The 19,771-nt window shown below is 39.4% G+C and overlaps 2 protein-coding genes across 2 annotated transcripts in view; both read right to left on the bottom strand.

Annotated features, from left to right (window-relative positions):
• The window catches only part of NDUFS1 (NADH:ubiquinone oxidoreductase core subunit S1), a 386,086-nt gene that overhangs the window by 335,705 nt on the left and 30,610 nt on the right, over positions 1-19,771 (bottom strand). The window lies entirely within an intron of this gene.
• On the bottom strand, positions 14,956-15,590 carry LOC138151700 (polyubiquitin-like). The gene has a single exon (XM_069075274.1). It carries the CDS (start codon positions 15,488-15,490, stop codon positions 15,029-15,031), a length of 462 nt encoding a protein of 153 aa, XP_068931375.1. The 5' UTR covers positions 15,491-15,590; the 3' UTR covers positions 14,956-15,028.

Genomic DNA, 19,771 nt, shown 5'->3' with positions numbered 1-19,771 from the left:
GTGTGTATATATGCTATAGTATATTTGTATATGCTTTCCTTTTTAAGGGAAACTTGCATTTGCCTTGGGATGATATGATTGTAGTTTATCTCTCTTGCTTGTGAAAAATCTAAACGCAGTGTCTTTTCTTCTCCTACAGCCCAGCTTACCCTAAATCAGCTATAATTTCTATCATTTTTTTCAAAGGGTCAAAAGTTTTTCCCTGATCTCTACTTTCTCCCAGCATTAATCATACCAGACACAGCTTTTATGGGTGCCCTATTCTCTTTTATATAAAAGGCTGAAGATAGGGAGTTCAAGGTAATAGCAATAATGGTAAGCACAAATGAATTGTAAGTAAACAGCTGCCTGTGCTGTTTGAGAGGGGAAGTAGGTTGGTTTCTCCCCTAAGCTCTCCCCTCTCCCAAAGGGAAAAGGAACCAGGAAGATATCATTCACCACCTTTCCTTTCCTTTCCTTTCCTTCCCTTCCCTTCCCTTCCCTTCCCTTCCCTTCCCTTCCCTTCCCTTCCCTTCCCTTCGGTCATTTCTTTTTTTTCTTTTCTTCTTCCCTTCTTTATCTTCCTTTCATTCTTTCTTTTTTCCTGACCTTGACTGGTTTGCCCCCTCTTCAGGTTGCTCCCTACTCCCCAGGGCTCACCCTATTGTTGCTAAATTTACTGTGAACACATGATGGACTTTTGTCTTACTGTAGTTCAGAACTCCCATGCTCAAGCACTCCACCAGCCTCAGTGTTCCCTACTCTCAGGGAATACAGTTGTACCCTACCACTCCTAGCCAATTTTCATTCCAAAGTTTAATATCTCTATCATAATTATCTCCAGGTAGCAACCTGAGAGTCAGACATTACATGAAGGTTTGCTAGTGACTTTCTACCCTGATATGTGGGACAAACAAGGTATTTTTAATACCCTCTCTGCTCATTGGCATGTTTGGGGAGAAGGGAAAAGAGTTCTCTTCCAAGAGGCATATATTCTAGATTTGCAAACTCCCTTGGTAGAACAGCCTGTACTGTGGATTGTAGGCTAAGGAACCTAGCTGTATTCCACACTTCCTCTCTCAGCCTGCCCCATTGCCACTAGAGGTAGCATGGTGTGATAGAGAAAGACATACAGTGCCATTCTAACACTTACAATTGTAGTATTTTAATTAGTTAATTAATTTTTAAATGCTTTATTAACTTCTGATTTACATCATTTGTTTCTGCTAGATTTTGAGTTACAAATTTTCTCCCCGTTTTTCCCCTACCCACTGCCCCAAAATAGCAGTCCCAAAGGATATACCCTCCTCCAATCTGCTCTCTCCCATATTTTCTCCCATACCCCTTTCGACTTAAACATTTTTTTTAAGCAATCGGGGGTAAGTAACTTGCTCAAGGTTACACGGCCAGTTATTTCTGGGTGTGGTGCTGAGTATCTGAGCCCGGGATTTTATCTCCAGGTCATCCCGACACTGGAGCCAGTGCTCTTACTCGCTGAGCCACCTGGCCGCCCCTCAATTGTAGTATTTTAGAGTTGGTTTTTAGAAATCATCTTGTTTAATTCCCTCATTTCACATATTAAAGAAACCAAGGCACACAGAGGTTAAGGGAATTGCCCAAGGTCATAAAGGTGAAAATTTGCAAAACCAGGATTCAAATGCAAATCTGTATTTATTTTCCAGTTCTTTGGACACAATCAGCTATCAGAGTCTTTATCTATAATGAGGTATAAATGATTGTCAAAGTTGAAAGTATTCTCAATCTCAAGGGTATTTCCATTTTAATAGGGTTAAAAACCAGTTCTTCCTAACTTTCCTATTTTACTTGCTGATGCCACCATTCTCTAAGGCATCCAGGGTATAAATAATTATAATAACTCTGTGGTTAGTGTCATAATATTATCCCATTTTAGAGATGTGAAAACTAAGTAAGGAGAGGGGTGTTTAGGAATTCTTTCAGTCATGTCTAAAGTAGTGGTATGGTTGTTCTGGTCAAATTATGCCTGGTATATGAAGGAGCACAGTTCTGGATACCACAATTTAGGAAGAAGAGTTGATGAGGGTGACCAGTGTAAAAGAGGGATTTGAAACCATTTCATAAAAGAATCATCTGAAGAGACTGGATTTTTAGCTTGCTCAGAAGACTAAGATGGAGATAGAATAGATGGCTTTAAGTATTTTGAAGGTTTCATTGTTCTCATTGACCCCAGAGGCCAACAAAGGATAGATATTTCAGAAAGATAATATATTAAGACTGATATAAGGGGAAAAAAATGAGAACATGTAGGTGGCACTAAAGTGCACAGAGTACCAGACCTGGAGTTGGGAAGACTCATCTTCCTCAGTTGAAATATGGCCTCAGAAACTTACTAGCTATGTGACCCTGGGCAAGTCACTTAACCCTGTTTGCCTCAGATTCCTCCTCTGTAAAATGAGCTGGAGAAGGAAATGGCATACCACTCCAGTATCTTTGCCAAGAAAACCCCAAATGGGGTCACAGAGAGTCAGACAGGACTGAAAAACCACAGAACAACAATGATCACAGAAAAATGTTCTAATAATTAGAATTATGAAAAAGTGGAGTTAGACCCTTGGGATGGTAATAGATCTTTCTTGCTAGAAACCTATTGAGCAAATGCTGGGTGACCACTTGTTCAGGAATACAGGTATTCTTGTTCACATGTGGTTTGGATTAGGTGGTTTCTTAGTTGTCTACCAACAGACATCCTGTAATTAGAATGCTGGGTGACCACTAATGGCTCTGTCACTAATTACTCGTTTGATTTAGGGAAAGTCATTTCACTTCTCTGGAGCTCACTTTCTTCATCAATAAAATCAGATATTGAACTAGATTAGGGGTTCTTAACCATTTTGTTATCCATTGACAGCCCCCCCCCCCACCCCAGCAGTTTGGTGAAATCTATGGACCCCTTCTCAGAATAATATTTTTTAAAAGTATTCCTATTATTATTATTTTCAACGTTCACTTTTATAAGATTTGGAATTCCAAATTCTTTTCTCCTCCCTTCCCAGACAGCAAGTATCTGATATAGGTTATACATGTACAATCATGTTAGATACCTTTCCATATTAGTCATGTTATGAAAGAAGAATCAGAACAAAAGATAAAAACCACAAGAAAGAAAAATTATTTTTAAAAAGGTGAAATCAGTATGTTTCAATCTGCATTTAGATTCCATAGTTCTTTCTCTGGATGTGGATAGTATTTTCAATCACGAGTCTTTTGGTATTGTTTTTATCCATAATGTCATTGTATTGCTGAGAAGAGCCAAGTCTATCAAAGTTGATCATTGAACAATGTTGCTGTTACTGTGCACAGTGTTCTACTGGTTCTATTCACATCATTCAGCATCAGTTCATGAAAGTCTTTCCAGATTTTTCAGAATAATATTTTTTAATGCACAAAAGGAAGTTCATAGAATTACAAAAGAAACAAATTGCATTGAAATACAATCAATTTTTTTTTTTGTGAAAGGCAAGTTTATAGACCTTAGATTAAGACCTTTGATTATTAGCCAATCTCTAAGGTCTCTTCCCAACATTCCACGGGGCTAGGATTTAGAGTATGGGGTCAACACACCCGATAATTTTCTAGGAAAATCTTAGGATGATTACTTTTGAAAATGTTCTGGATAGACTTATTCCAGTTTCCCAGCCATAAAAGTCACTTACAGTCACATTTTAGGTAACAACTTAGCAACCATACCCTCCCCAAACAGTTCATGAGGCACTCAATATCCCCCATATTGGGGACTAATATCTTTCCCATCAGTTGACCATGACATTGCCTCCCTTGGCTTTCTCACTAGAAGTTTCTATAATGAAGAATTCCTTTGTGTTAGAAACAATCAGGTGCATTGATGTTGTCTCCTTAAAATTATTTAGATTGAACCAACTTTACCTGTGAAGGAAGGGAATTTTAGGAATCTTATCTAAGCCTTTTTTCCTAAGCACTTTAAGCAAAGACTACCATGTCAGATTATTTCATAGTAACCCTAGAAGGCACAGAAAACCTGGCCTTGAGAAAATAAGACAAGAATGTAGAAGTTGCACTAAATCCAGAGTAAGATAATTTAGAGGTACTGATGAGGTGTTTGGGTATTTGTGCTTGGACCCCAATTCCAAGACCTTATTTCTCCCTAGTTTCAAAACACTGTGGTTTTCTCTACAGCCCAAGGACACTATGACTAGCAATAACTTATGACTGGGCAAACTATCTTTCCCTGTCACAAGAACAAGCTGTCCTCTGAAGAAATTCTCTTGTAAAAACAGGACTGTCTTGTAACCACAGAATTATCTTGTATTGCTTCTTAGAGTTATATTCAATCCAGAGGTCAAGCTATAGACATCAACTCTCAAAGTTACTTTGCTACAGACATAACAGACCAAAAATACACCCCTGAGAAATCCCTGCCCCCAGTTTCCAGTAGTGAATGACTTCTGTAAACAAAGTTGCAAGTTTTCACCTAATTAGCATATCTGCCAGATAATTCACTGCTCTTTCTATATAATCTTTAGCATCATTCCTGTTAGGTTGCAAGTTCCTTAAGAAATACAAGTTCCCTAAGGAGTTCCACCTGCCATATTGGGGTTACAATAAACCTTTGCCACCTTGACTTAAAGAATGCTTGAGTTCATGAATTCATTCCAGACAACCCTGTCTAGTACTCTGGTCCTTGAGGGGTCCCTGAACTCCTTAACCTGAATCATTTCCTTTTTTTTCTAATTAAAAAAATTTTTTTTGGTGCATCATTTTTAATAGTGTACTACAAGACAAATAGTCTACTACAATGGAGGGTCTTCTGCATCCAGAAAGACCTTAGTAGGTCTTGGATGAAGAGCACATAGGGCAGGGTTTCTTAGCTTAGGATCTATGAACTTATTGGTTTAAAAAAGATTTTTGTGTGTGTGTGATAACTGTATTTCTATATCATTGGTTTCTTTTGTAATCCTATGTATTTTATTTATGTATTGAAAAACATTATTCTGAGAAGGGGTCCATAGGCATATGTTGTCAAAGGGGTATATGACACAAAACATTGTTAACCTCTGATTTAGGATGAGCACCTGGGGTAGAGGGGTATCACTTAAAGTGGATGGACACTAAAAACAGAATTTGCCTACTTCATAATTTTGTCTCTGACCAGCCTTTCCTATATAGTCCACATGTAAGAGGAAATGTGATCCTAGCGAGCAAAATTGCTTACACACCTGCATTTTGGGAAAGGCTAAAGATGCCAAAGTGTCATTATTCTTCAATCAGAAGAGTTGGAAATTTTGACCTCCAAACCTATTTGAGAAAGAACTTCCTTGTCCTTTATTAGTAGCAAATTCAGCATTATCTAACTCCTGTCAATGAAGGAGATATTTGCACCTTTAAAGAGTGATTAAGCATGTGCCCTGTTTAGATTTCAGCAAAATTCTAAGGACAGAGAGACTGTGAAATGTAAAAGGGTGGCCATACCTTGGAAGCAATGAAAGGCTTTAATAATCACGAATGTAGGGGCGGCCAGGTAGCACAGGGAGTAAGAGCACTGGCCCCAGAGTCGGGATGACCGGGGATCCAATCTGGGCTCTGATACTTAGCACCACACCCAGAAATAACTGGCCGTGTAACCTTGAGCAAGTTACTTAACCCCAATTGCTTAAAAAAAATAGTCACTCATGAAAAGGTTAGTCTCTCCTCTATTTGCAGGAAACTCCAAAGAGAATTTGAGAAATGTAATAGACTAAGTCATAGTAAGTGAGATAGGGCATCTAGGTTGCCCAGTGGTCCTGAAATCTGGAAGACTCATCTTCTGACCTCAGATATTTACTAGCTGTGTGACCCTGGTGTGATAGTAATGGCAATTAAAGATTCCCCTGTATTGGCTTGGTTTTCAAATTGATTGTGTTAAAACCCAGAGTTTGTTAATCCCACCTGTGGGATGGGCTTGTTGATGTGAGGGGAGAGTCCTGAACTGGGAGGAGCTGGTGATGTAGATTTGGAGAGACACTAGAGAGAGGCGGAAGATCTTTTTGGAAGCAGCACCTCTGGAGAGAGAGAGACTAAGAGAATTGCTGGTGGCCACTTTGAATTGCCCTGGACTTTTGAGACCTGCCCCCTGAGCTGCCAAGGACTGAGGAGACATGGCTGTTTTGCTGGTACTTTGTCTGTCTGTTTTGATGTTATTTTGCCAGATTTGTCCACTGGTGAAAGACTGTCCTTTTGTTGAAGAAGTCCTGGAACCTGGCTTTTGGCTAAGAAGCCCTGAGACTGTCCTGCAGACAGAGAGTGAATACTGTCCACTGGTGAGGGACAATACTGTTGTTGCAGGGGTCTGGAGACTGTCCTGCAGACAGAGTGAATACTGTCCACTGGTGAAGGACAGTGCTGTTGTTGCAGGGGTCTGGGAGCCTTTCTGTTGGTTCAGAAGCCCTGAAGAAGGATTTTCTTGTTGTATGTTTACAGAAATCCTGGGAGAGGGCTTTGCTAATGTGTTCAGGGGTTCTAGGACTGTTCTACAGACAGAGGACAAATTCATGAAGGGACTGGCAATGTATCTTATGGCCTTGCTAAGCCTTGTCTCCCCAGGAACTAAGATTGCTGAGAACTTGCCTCGTGTCAAGATGAAGAAAAGACCTCCATTTGAGTATTAAGTGCTGTGTTTAAACTTGATGTAACTCTGGGGTAGATTCAATTGTGATCCAGGGGTGGGGAACTTTTGACCTTATTGTGCTCTGTGATTGACAAATGAAGGTACTTTACCTATGTTTGGAAACTAATCTCCATTTGAGAAGAGGGGCTTTGTGGTGGACTAAATGAAGGTACAGCCTAGGGGTGGAGTAGTATTTAGAACAGAGACTTTGTAATTGATTGAATGATTGGAAGGTCCTGGGGTGGGGTAGTCCTTGGAGATTATTTAATCACACTTAGTAAATGCTGTATTTTGAATGATGTCATGTTTCTATCTTCTTTGTTCTTGGTTTGTCACTGAATAAAATAGAGAGCACCTATGCTGGTATTTTGAACCTGGGAAGTTGCCTTCTTTTGGCATTACATTACACCCTGGGCAAGTCATTTAACCCTGTTTGCCTCATGCTCCTCATCTATAAAAAGAGTTGGAGAAGGAAAAGTCAAATCACTCTAGTGTCTTTGCCAAGAAAACCCCAGTGGAGTTACAGAGAGTTGGACATGACTGAACAACAACTGTAAGTAAGGATGGAATCCCTAACTGAAGGAACTCAGTCTCTGAACTAGAAAGAATCACTGAATAGGAGAGGCTATATTTTGTATAGTAAGACAGCAAGGTGGCACAGTGGACAGAGTGCTGGCCCTGCAATCAGGAAGATGTGTTTTTAAGTGCAAATCTGACCTCAGACACTTACTAGCTGTGTGACCCTAGGCAAGTCACTTAACTATTTGCCTCAGTTTCCTCATCTGTAAAATGAGCTACATAAGGAAATGGCAAACCACTTCAGCATCTTTGCCAAGAAAACCCCAAATGGGGTCATGAAGAGTTGAAAATGATTGAACAATAAAAACATGTTTCTTCTACCTTCTGCCTGGGAGGTGATGATTGCAGTGCAAAGGCCCTGAAAGAGTCAAAAATAAGAGAGGCTTCTTCCCATTCCAGACTAAGGATTTCTACCTTTTATGAAAGAATACAATAGACCTCCTGCTGAAAAAGGGTGCCATCCTACTTAGGGGCAGAAAGGGCCCAGCAACATCCAGGTGATCCAGAGGCTGTGTTGGGGTTTGGGGGTTTAGGGGGTGCTTGAGACCCCAAAATACCAACATGCTGGGTCCTGCCAAATGAATTTGACTCAAGTCTTCTCTCAGCCAAAGTAAAAAAATTATTAAAGATTCTCAATAATGTAGACTCTTAAGGAGCCCAAGTATTTGTGATGCTTGTATTAGACAAGCAGGGCAGGCAGAACAATCTGACACAGACTGAATCTGAGCCCTCATGGAGGCAAGATTGATCTTATACACAGAAAGATTGTGGGAGGATTCTAGGGGTGGTCTAGAGGAGGAGCTTGGGGAGGATCTAAGAAGGAGTCTAAGGAGGATCTAAGAAGGAACTGAGGTCAGACTCCAGGAACGGGATGAAGGGTGGGAAATAGCTGAAGGCTACAAGGAGATGACAGACAGTGGAGGGCTAGGCTAGGTTAAAGATAAAGGATTTCGGTATAGATATTTTGATAAGATCAAGGGTGGGAAGTAGTTGGAGGGCTAGGCTAGGTTAAGAGTAACAGAGATTTGGTCCTAGCAATAATGAATGGCTTATGGCCTCAGGCAAATGCATCATCAAGTGGAAAGATTCAAGGGGGTTCCCAGAACTTAAACCCCATCAGCTGGTTGTGATGGAGACTTCATCTGGCCATTGATGAGTAAGCCTACCATGTCCAATGGACCTGTACAACCAGCAGAAACACCATTCCCTAAGAACATCCACCCAATCTGAGCAGCACAGTCCTTTGTTTATCACTGAGTCCGGTTCTTGGATATGGAGTTTTTTTCCTTTTCATATTTTATATTCTAATTTTTCTTTTATTAATATTAGATATGCAGTACTGTATTATTTTAATTGCGATTGCTCAATTGTAGCCTGTCTCTTCTTGACTCTTTCTAGTGTATATATATATATATTTATTTTCTTGGGAGCTCTGGAGTTTGGCAGTCACATTAGTAAAAGAGAATGTTAAATTTAGGGTTTCTTTTTCATGGTAATCTTGGAGTTCTATCTATTTGCCCTCCAATTCCAATTAATTTTCTCATTATTACTCAAAATAGATTATCTAGTCTCATTTCATCCTGCTGTTCTGTGGGGCCAATTATTTAAAAAAAAGATTTTATTGATATCTTTTGCTTTTAAATCACTTAGATTTCCCCCTATATTCTTCCTTCTCCTCATTCCCATTAAGCTATCTTTTATTACAAATGATATTTTTAAAAAAACAAATGAAATAGGAAAATAGAGAAAAATGAGCAAAACTGAGGAAAACATTGAAAAATTAAATTGTTATATACAATGTTCCTCACCTTTAGACACCTCACCTCTACAAATGAGCAGAGGAATGGTATCTCATTATCTCTCCTTTGGGAAAAAGCTTGTTCTGTGTAATTTTGCAACATTTACCTTTTATTATTTTGTAGTTTTTGTTTTTCCCATTTACACTGATATAGTCATAATTAATAGTTTCCCCAAGCTCAGTAATTCTTCAATCTTCTCTTTGGACCTTGTTTTAGTTTTAGTTGTTTTTTCATGGTCTTAGAGAGGCTCAAGTATTATGCCAATTTCACTATTTTTGACTTTGAATATCTTCTTTTGAGTCTCTTTACCTAAAGTAGTTTAAAATTTTTAGTAATTTTCACTTCAATCATTTCCTTAGTCTCTCTGATAGGGTACAGTCTCTGGGAATCCCCTTGAATCTTCCTACTTGATGAGGCATTTGCTTGAGGTCATAAGCCTTTCATTATCACTAGGCCCAAATCTCTGTTACTTTTAACCTAAGCTAGCCCTCCATTGTCCAGCTACTTCCCACTCTTGATCCTGTCAAAATATCTATACCCAAATCCGTTACCCTTAAACTAGCCTAGCCCTCCATTGTCTGTCATCTCCAGGTAGTCTTCTGCTATTTCCCACCCTTCATCCCATTCCTGAAGTCTGACCTCAGTTCCTCAAGATCCTCTTTAGACTCTTCCTCAAGACCCTCCCCAAATCCCTTCTCTAGACCACCCCTAGAAACCTCCCACAATCTTTCTGTGTATCAGATCCATTTTTTCCTCCATGAAATGGCTGAGATTCAGTCTGGCTAAGACTCAGTCTGTGTCAGATTATTCTGGCCTGGTTGTCCAATACAAGCATCACAAATACTCCTTAAGAGACTAGCCATGAAGGTGAATCTTTAATAAACTTTGTTTTCCTTTGACTGAGAGAAGGCTTGAGTTAAATTCATTTGGCAGGACCCCACGTATTGGTACTTTGGGGTCTCCAGCCCCCTTAAATCTCCAAACCTCAACATCTCCACTCTATTGTCTTTCCATGGAGCCTTAAGTTCAGAACATTTGTTGTTGTTGTTAATCTTTTTTTTCTAAGAGGATCAGGTGATGTTTTAACTTGCCTGTGAATTGGATTTAAATGAGGCAGGGTTGTAAAAAGTTGTCTGAAGCAATTACCCCGTGGAGGGTTGGAAGGCTCAGAATGAATGTTTTCTGAGGGCTAATTGTACTAGGAATGGTGGTTGAAGGTTCCCCACCATTCCCACTCCCACACCCCCCACTATTATTTCGAAGTTCCTCTTTTTTCTGTAACTTTTCCAGTCATTGACATATGGCAAACAAGAAGATGAAAGCAGCCATACAAAGGCCTTTGTTTCAGTGTAGAACTGAACTGGGTCTCTGCCAGTCCTCAGCATGGAGTCTCAAGTCTTCAGGATGGAGCCTTTAGTCCTTAGAGACCTTAATGTCAGCAGGAACTCCCCAACCTTTAGTTGCAGGAGAGTGGCAAGTGAAACACAGTAGTCAATAGTTCCATCTTATGCTATAGCTTGAATTTTTTTCAAGGGGATTACCTTATGGGGTGTCTTCTCATTATTCTCCCTAGATGTTGATCCTTTGTTTTCATTTGGCACATTTCTTACGATTTTTGAAGCATTGCTAGAGGGAGCTGGGTTTGGTTGTAGTCTTTTATTCCACCATCTACCTTTATTCCCCACTTGACATGAAGAGATTTAAGGTTAGAGGGCAACAAAACACTAGTACTGGACCCTAAGGTCCTTCTTATCTGTTAATGTATAAAGCTTTTTAATGACAAAGGTACTACTTTTATCAAATCACATCTTCTGATGCATTCAATGCTCCATTGAAGATATATTAGTTTAAGACCAGATGAAAATCTTTGCTTATTATCTTCTATTATGATTTTTGAACCAGTTAAATGAAGCTTATTTCTTTGAATTCCTCATGTATTTAAATTCCAAAGGGAAAAAGTGATTGGCAGACTCCATGCTGACTCCTTCTGATGTTACAAAAGGATTTGAGATGTGAGTTTGACAGAATCATTTTGTTGGCCAGATTCCTTTATCTCTTACTCTTCCCTTTCACAAATGGTCAGGGCTATAGAAAGACTATAAATATTAAATGCCAACACTTATCAAAAGAAAATGAGTGATGATAGTCTGGCAATTAGGTTTTCTTAACACCTAAACTTTTAATTTTTTGAAGTAGGGGAAAATGCTTCAATAACATGGCCTCAATTCATTTTGAGGAAGGAAGTGTCAATTGGATTTATGCCAACACAAATCAGTAAAAAGATATTCTCCCAGACCATATGCTGAAGGCTGTGTCCTTTTACTCTCAACTCTCCCAAGTAAATCACATCTGTCACTGCTTAACTGGTCACTGTCAGGAAAGATTTTTGAAGATGAAAAAATGTCATAAAAATGCCAATTATTATTGCTGTCATTATATTTATTAAAGATGAGTGTCTCCTTGTTTATAGAAAATTCAATAGTTTCAAAAGTGACTTAGTTGAAGGGGCACAGTTAGAGGAAGGCAGCAATAAATGGTGAGGTTGGACATGATATCTAAGCTACAATGTCTAAATCCTATGATTCTATAGTATCAGTAAAAGAACCATCAAAGTATTGCTTATTCTCAAATGAGATCAGGAAGGCAAACTCCCTTCCCCTCTCCTATTCTCTTCCCTTCTCCTCCTTCCCTTCCTCTCCCCTTTCTTCCCCTTCCATCCCTGTACCTTTGGTTTCTTCTTGCCCCTCCCCTCCTTCCTCTTCCTTGGTCCACCTAGGGTATCATACTCTTACCTACAGATATTCTGGCCAAATGATTGTAAATTTGATCTCTGAAATCTTTGGTTTATGGGCTAGATTTATTTCTTTAGCACCTTGCCTTAAATCCAAATCACTTTGGCTCTCATTGATTGGCCAACAGTAGGTCCGAGCCCAAGCACCACCTGATCATTGTTTGGGCCCTGGTGGCTCAGAGTGAATGTAACTAGTAACTATTTCTGCTTTGGCCAGAAACTTTGAGGGTCTTCTCCTCCCAGAAGGATTTTCTTGGGGGGGGGGAGCTATGTAAAAGAGGCCATTTTTTGGCCTTGTTTCTTGCCTAGCCTTAATCACTGAATGGGTATTTCCTCACTCAAACTGAGACCTGGGAAAGACCCTAACTTAAAAAGACCAAGGTCACCCACTGTATTCTTGATCTATATCTTGCTACTGGGTCCATATGGCTCCAGAGGAGAAAGTGAGGCTGGTGACTTTGCAGAACCCTTCATAACTGAAATTCAATTCACTTGCAAGCCATGGCATCACCTTTCTGATGTCATGGTCCTCTTTGAGAATGAAGGACAAACAACAAGTCACTGGACACCCTTCCTAGCCCATCCTAATGAAGTAAAGGTGCTTAATGAGTCCCTAACCTCACCCTACCTCCCATAATATCTGCCTCTTAAAGTAGTTGGAGGTCTTGCCCCTTTGAAAAGAGAACTCCTTTATTCCTCTATGAGAAATTCCACCCTTTTCCCCAAGATGTTCCCCCCATCTCATTTCTGGAGCTGTCTTCTACTTCTATAGAAGTAGAAACTCTACAGAAACCCTTGCTATATTTGGGACAGTGTGCCAGAGGTAATGATTATAGTTGTGGAGTGGGGAGGAGTTTTGGAGAGAGAACTATGGTGATAAAATCCTAGCAAGCCTGGTTAAAACTTGAGCTATCCTTTATCATTAAAAACAATGTTATAAATATTAGAATAGCATAGCATAGCTTGGCATGGCATGACATGGAATGGTATATTATAATATGTTAAATATGATATGACACAATATAATGAAAATAGCAACATAATACATATACATAGCAATATAATATTATGTGATATATGATATTATTAATATAATACAATATATATTCCAAATTCCCTACAAGAGACTTAACAAGAAGACTTTTGGAACATTACTTTGTGGTAAGTTTGGAATCGCTTACACTCACCATCTTTCTTTATGTTTCTAACATGGATGAACTGGACTATAAGGGCCATTTCTTGGAGCATGTCAAATAGTCTCTGCTTGCTTCTGATTGCTACAAGGGAACCTGGGAGGGCTGGCTTTCAGTCACATATGACCTATCATTGAGAATCCCATGATTGGCTCCTAAGCTGGAAAAGCTTAGGACATAAGAGACTTAAAAAGAGGAAAGGAAAGTTTCTAATTGGTGTTCCTCTTGGCTGTGGTTCTTGAGTGGCAATAAATGATTCCGGTGAAGGGTAAAGAAAACTTGTTGCAATGATATCATGGTGACCCTACATGAGGCATAGAGTTATTCCAGGGGCCCTTGGTGGCCTTTGTCTTTTTGTGTTTGTTCTCTGCCTTTCTTAGGTGAATAAGTACCCTGAGAAGGATGTGTACTGACAACCTCATAAGCTTGAGAGACCTGAAAATCCTCTCTGAGTTCCCATCAACCTCTTTAGCTGAGTAGCAATGAGAGTGTCTGACAGCAGGGGGAAGTGTCTGCATCAGAGAGAGAAGCCACTTGGAAGAAGATCAAGTTTGGCTGTTTGGACAATGCCCAGGACAGAGGTGAAATGTGAAATGTGAAATTGTTAGCATTGTACAACTGCTCTAAATTATGATGAGCCTTCAAATATTAACTTCCCAACAAAGTGCAAGGATAATATAAAGTTCCTGAATGATGCTCTAAGCAGTCTGTTAATAGGACCTGGAGTTCTTGATACTTTTGGCATGAATTTTTGTGTAGCAATAGATTACATGTCCCTAACTGTTTTTTTATTCTGTCCTAAGTGGTGTTTTTTCATTCTCTTCCTCATTTCTGAGAAATCTCTTAGACTTTTGAGCCATAGCTATTACTATAAACTACAATAGCTATAATTATTACTCTATTTCTTCAGGATTGTGGTAAGGGGGTATAAGCCAATGAGTGTAAGAATGGGGAGCCCCATCACCTAATGAGAGGCCAGTCCTCAGAGATTAATCTGGGGACAGACTTCAGTGGCTGAATTACAGATGAAGTTTAGATGAAAGTTTGCAGGCATCTAGCCCTTCTATGACTTAGGCTAGATTTTTTAAAGCCTTCTTTTCCAACAATTTTTAAGTAGAGAGCTTAAAAGTTTAGAACTACCTTCTTTATTTTTTTTAAAGCAATTGGGGTTAAGTAACTTGCTCAAGGTTACATGGCCAGTTTTTTTGTGTGGGTGTTAAGTATCTGAGGCCGGAACCGATCCTGGGTCCTCCCGACTCTGGGGCCGGTGCTCTTACTCACTGTGCCACCTAGCCCCCCCCCCCCCCCAGAACTACCTTCTTTAAAACAATTTAGAAATAAAGCTAAAGCATAAGTGAGAAAATATGGCACTATACATGTTATTCCCGAGGAAGAAAATTTATGTTGAATAAGTAAACCATTCATACCTTCTTATTTGTGCCTCATATTTTAGGATCTTAAAGTTGGAAGGGATTGTAGATATCATCTACTTTGAGTTTTACCCTATAAAGAATCCCTGCTATAACACATCTGGAAAATGTTTTTCAGGTTTTGCTTGATGAATTTTGTACAGGGAACCACCACCTCTCAAGACAAAACGATTCCACTTTTAATTGTAATAAGAGCTAAATTTATATACAACTTTAATGTTTGCAAAACTTTTACATATATTATGCCATTTTTTCCTCAAAACCTTCTTGTGATATATGCTATTATTATCCCCATCATACAGTTCAGGAAAATGAAGTACAAAGAGGTTAAGGGATGTGCCCAGGGTTATGGAGCTGCCAAGTATCTAAAGCAAGATTTGAACTCCAATCTTCCTGGCTCAAAATCTGGTTATCCATCTATATGCCACAGCTCTACTAATTATGAATTTTTTCTTGATGTTGAGCTTAAATTTGCTTCTTTGTACCTTCCTCCCATTGCTCCTTATTCTTTTTTTTGGGGGGGGGGGGGAATGCAACACCTTTATTGAAAGAAAAGTGCAGTGAAATTATTCTAAAGCTTGAAAGAAACTTGAGGGAATTTAGACACCTCCCCTCAAGCGCAGGACCAAGTGCAGAGTAGATTCTTTCTGTATGTTGTAGTCAGACAGCGTGCGCCCATCTTCCAGCTGCTTTCCTGCAAAGATCAACCTCTGCTGGTCTGGGGGGATGCCTTCTTTGTCCTGGATCTTTGCCTTGACATTCTCAATGGTGTCACTGTGCTCTACTTCAAGGGTGATGGTCTTGCCAGTCAAGGTCTTCATGAAAATCTGCATCCCACCTCTGAGATGAAGGACCAAGTGCAGGGTAGATTCTTTCGGGATGTTGTAGTCAGACAGGGTACGACCATCTTCCAGCTGCTTTCCGGCAAAGATTAACCTCTGCTGGTCTGGGGGGATGCCTTCCTTGTCCTGAATTTTGGCCTTGACATTCTCAATGGTGTCACTGGGCTCCACTTCAAGGGTGATGGTCTTGCCCGTCAAGGTCTTCACAAAGATCTGCATTGTCAAGCGGTGGCGATGGCAACACACACAATGAACAACAGCATCAACTCCTGTCCTAGGCGGATCTCATTGCTCCTTATTCTTACTGCTGGGATTGAATAGAAGACCCGAGTAACTAGTTTAAAAGTTTTCAAGAAGCCCAAAAGGTAAAATTCTATGTAAACAAATGTCACTACAATGAAAATCTGTGTTTAATGAAAATATTTTCAAGCCTTCATATGCCATATGCCACATGCTCAATGCAGTAGTTGATACATAAGAGAGATATAAAGAACATTAGATTTGAGTCAAGGGGATCTGGATTTGAATCTTTAATTGGGACTTAATATTTGAATGACCTTGGGCAAATCCCTTAACTTCTTAATGCCTCCTTTTCTTAATTTGTAAAATAAATGGGTTAGAATAGATCTCTAAGGTACCTTTCAGTTTTCAGTTCTATGATGCTAAGACATGAGAACATAGGAATTGTCATAAAGAGTCAAGGCATTTCCTTAGAGAGTAACACTGTAGGCTATGGTGGGGAGTTGTCCAGCAGCAACTAATTTACAGGAATCTGGAAGATGGAAAATAGATAGGTACATATTCTCTCCAAAGAAACTGACTGGAGTAAACTGTGTGAACTCTTCTGGAAACTCAGACTCCTCTGTTATTCTGGGATTAAACACAGGAGTATATCTCTCCTACCTCCCACAACACATCTCCTGCACACTTCACTTACTCCTTTTGACTGAGATTCTGGTTACCAACCTCTGCCTTTACTTCTGGTCCCACTGCTTAGTCCCTTGTATCTTTGGTAATGATGAAGAGCCTCTCAATTGAGTATTTCTGGACCCTCTGAAGTAGGGCCCCAGCTCATGGCAGATCCTGTCTCTATCCTAGCCCAGGAAGAAGGGTATACCAGTCTAGTATCATGCCTCTGTCAGTGGCACTAAGGGACTTGCTTTGAAAGAGCATTAGTGTATCTGTGATAACTTAAAAAGTTAGAGGCATACTCCTTAAACCTGCTAGCTTATATTAATAATTCATTATGGATCTGTGATACATTAGTTTATCTGACTCTAAAATTTTAATCTCCCAGCAATGACTATTTTTTTTCCTGCATCTGAAAATAGTATAATAAAGTAGATTTCTGTGAAGCAGATCATAGTTTTCCACAGGAACAATGAACTCCAAGTGAAAAATGAAGGGAAGAAAAGAATTTTAGTAAATTTCTATTTTAAGCAGTACTAGAAGAGTACCAGTTATACCTTACTATTATTCCTGATAGAGTGTTAAATACCCTTATCACTTCCACAAAATGTTGCTCTAACCAGCATCTAAATTTAGAAGCTTACATTCATTGAATCCATTGCTGCACTGAATTCTTAACTGTAGGTCATTAAGGTACCTGTGATATTAAATTCTCATCATCTGATTTTTTTTTATTTGAGGTTTTGTGTTCAAGTAAAGTCAACAAGCATTTATTAAATGCTTAGTATGTGACAGATCCTCTGTTAAGTGCTCAGAATATAAATTGAAGTGAGAAGACAGTCCCTGCCCTTAAGGAGCTTACATTCTAATGGAGAAAGAAGATACAAAAAAACAAATCTGAAAAGGAGAGGGGGGAGGGGAGAGGGAAAAACATCTCTCTGTGTGCATGGTGAAGAGTTCATGGACTCAGGAAAAGGGCCTGCAGAGGAAATAAGGGGGGAAAAAGGGCTGGTCCTGAGCCTTTCCTTAAAATAGAAGTTGTAGGACAAACTGACCCATTAGAGAAAGAGGCTACTGGGGTGGAAGGTTCTTCCAGGGTGAGATAGTTGCTGAAACATGTTCCTGACCAAGGACTTGATGATGAAAAGTAACATGTTATAAAATGACAGATGCAACTATAAACTCTATAATTTAAAAGAGTAAAATAGTTCTTTGTAATATACACTATTTGAAGTCCTCTAAAATAGACATAAATGGCCATTGAAAATAGAATGAGTGAAAACTTATTTATTACAAAATTAAGCCTTTCTAAGCGAGGCTAATGGGTTTTTTTTTTTTAAGCAATTGGGGTTAAGTAACTTGCTCAAAGTTACACGGCCAGTTATTTCTGGGTGTGGTGCTGAGTATCTGAGCCCAGATTTGATCCCCAGGTCATCCCGACACTTACTCGCTGTGCTACCTGGCCACCCCTCTAATGGGTATTTGTTAATTAGATCAATAATGTGATACTGTCCTCCACTCCTCACTCCCTCATACCCTTCTCTCACATTAATCTGCTGACAAAGCCTGTCAATTTTACCTTTATAACATCTTTCATATATATCCTCTTTTCTCCTCAGATGCTGCTACCATCCCAGTGTCTTCATCACATCACACCTGGACCATTGCAATAGCCTACTGGTCGATCTTCTTGACAAAGTTTCTCCACGCTGCGCTTCATCCTTCACTCAGGTAGCAAAATGATCTTCTTAAAATAGGTCTGACCATGTCACCTCCCTCATATTCAATAAACTCCAATTATTCCCTATCACCTGTAGATTAAAATATAAAATTCTCTTTTTAACATTCAAAGCCCTTCAAAAACTCCCCCACTCCCAACTCTGCCATGTTTCCAATATTCTTATACCTAAATTGCCCCTATGTTCTCTGCAGTCCAGTGACACTAGCCTCTTTGGTGGTCCTTGAATAAGATGCTCTATCTCCTGACTCTGGAACTTTTCTGTGGTTGTCTCCTATGTCTGGAATTTTCTTCCCCTTCATCTCTACCTCCTGGCTTCCCTAACTTCCTTCAAGTCCCAGTTAAAACTTCACCTTCTACAGGAAGTCCTTTTTGTTCCCCCTTAATGCTAGGGACTTCCGTCTGCTGATTATCTCCAATGTATTCCTTATATATCTTGTTTATACATCATTGTTTGCATGTCTTCCCCATTAGACTGAATTCTTTGAGAACAGGAATTGTGTTTTACCCTCTTTATACCCCCAGCACTTAGCACAATGCCTGGAACATAGTAGGTACTTAATAAATGCTGATCAACTGACTATGGATTTTCTAACACGACATGGAAAAAACCAAGTTCTTTAGCAAGGAGGAGTTTTGCACTTCTCTAGGCAGAATGGTCCTTAAATTCCTTAAAAGACAAATATTTAGGCTATAACTAGAACTTGTCTTGGAAATATACAAATATTTGCACTTTTTAGAATGATTAGATTCAGAAATCATGCAAGCCAAAGGTTAAGAACATAATTCACATCAGTTCTGTGTATGGATCAGGAATGGCCAACAACATCTTATTAGTAATTTTAAATTAAACAAAGAAGTGGAAAAGTTTAATGACAAAATATCACCAAGGTTTCAAAACATTGGAAGGACAAACAACAACCTTTGTGAGTAGTAGTAGGAGCTGCCCCACTGGGGACCCAACTGGAATTGGCCATTTGGACAACATAGCTCTTTCCTTCCTTCTCTCTTTCTTTCTTTCCTTCCTTCCTCCTTTCCCTTTTCTTCATTCCCTTCTCCTCTCTTCCTTTCCCTTCCATCTGTCCACACAGGGTATCATACCCTTGCCTGTAGCTGCTCTGCCCAAAGGAATGTAAATTTTGATCAATGAAATCTCACAGCATATCTTGGAGTTTAGGGATTAGATTTGTTCTTAAGGACCATGCTTTAAACCCCCAAATCACTCTTAAAATATGTATGAGAAGATTAAATGCATATCATTTGATAGCAAAAATGATCAGGATAGTTCCTTTGAAGATGAGTTAGACATACAAAGGTATTTTCTAAACTGATGAACTGAATTATTCACAAAAATCCTAGAGGATATGATGTCTTCTATCCAGGCAGTTTTTTTTTCTTTAAATCTCCTCATGGTCTAAATTATAAAGCCCATTCATCTCTATTACAACTTTTGGTTGCAGGAAGGGCACAGGTTTGTGTAAAAATAGCATCATATCTACCTATGACAGGGAGAGACAGGGAAAGATCATGAAGGAGCTACTAGACTTTGATGAATTCTCTACTTTTTCTTGCCAGGGTTAGACTATTTTCCTAGAATAGATTGGGAATATCTCATGAGGTTATGCTACAGGGCAAAGCTTCATTCAGAACAGGGCTTTGAACACAATCATGGTTAGAACATTGGTTCTGGCATCAGAGGAACTAGGTTTAAATTTCACTCTGTTAGGCAGTTAGATGGTGTAGTGGTTAAAGAACTGGCCCTGTGTAATGAGAATGTAAATTTTAAAGATCTTCCCTGCCCCTAGGCTAAAGTGCACCTGAAGCCTGGGGAGGGAGGCTTGTTTTTCAGTAGA

The sequence above is a fragment of the Petaurus breviceps genome, unplaced genomic scaffold (genome assembly GCF_028583685.1).
Source record: "Petaurus breviceps papuanus isolate PSGF00001 unplaced genomic scaffold, PetGlider_PUasm1.0 90903, whole genome shotgun sequence".
Lineage (NCBI taxonomy): Eukaryota > Metazoa > Chordata > Mammalia > Diprotodontia > Petauridae > Petaurus > Petaurus breviceps.
Note: the sequence above shows the minus strand (reverse complement) of the source record. Positions and strands in the feature narration are given on the sequence as shown.

What these genes read in the sequence shown, in the direction of transcription:
- LOC138151700 (XM_069075274.1), bottom strand. Translation starts at nt 15,490, where the DNA reads ATGCAGATCTTTGTGAAGACCTTGACGGGCAAGACCATCACCCTTGAA.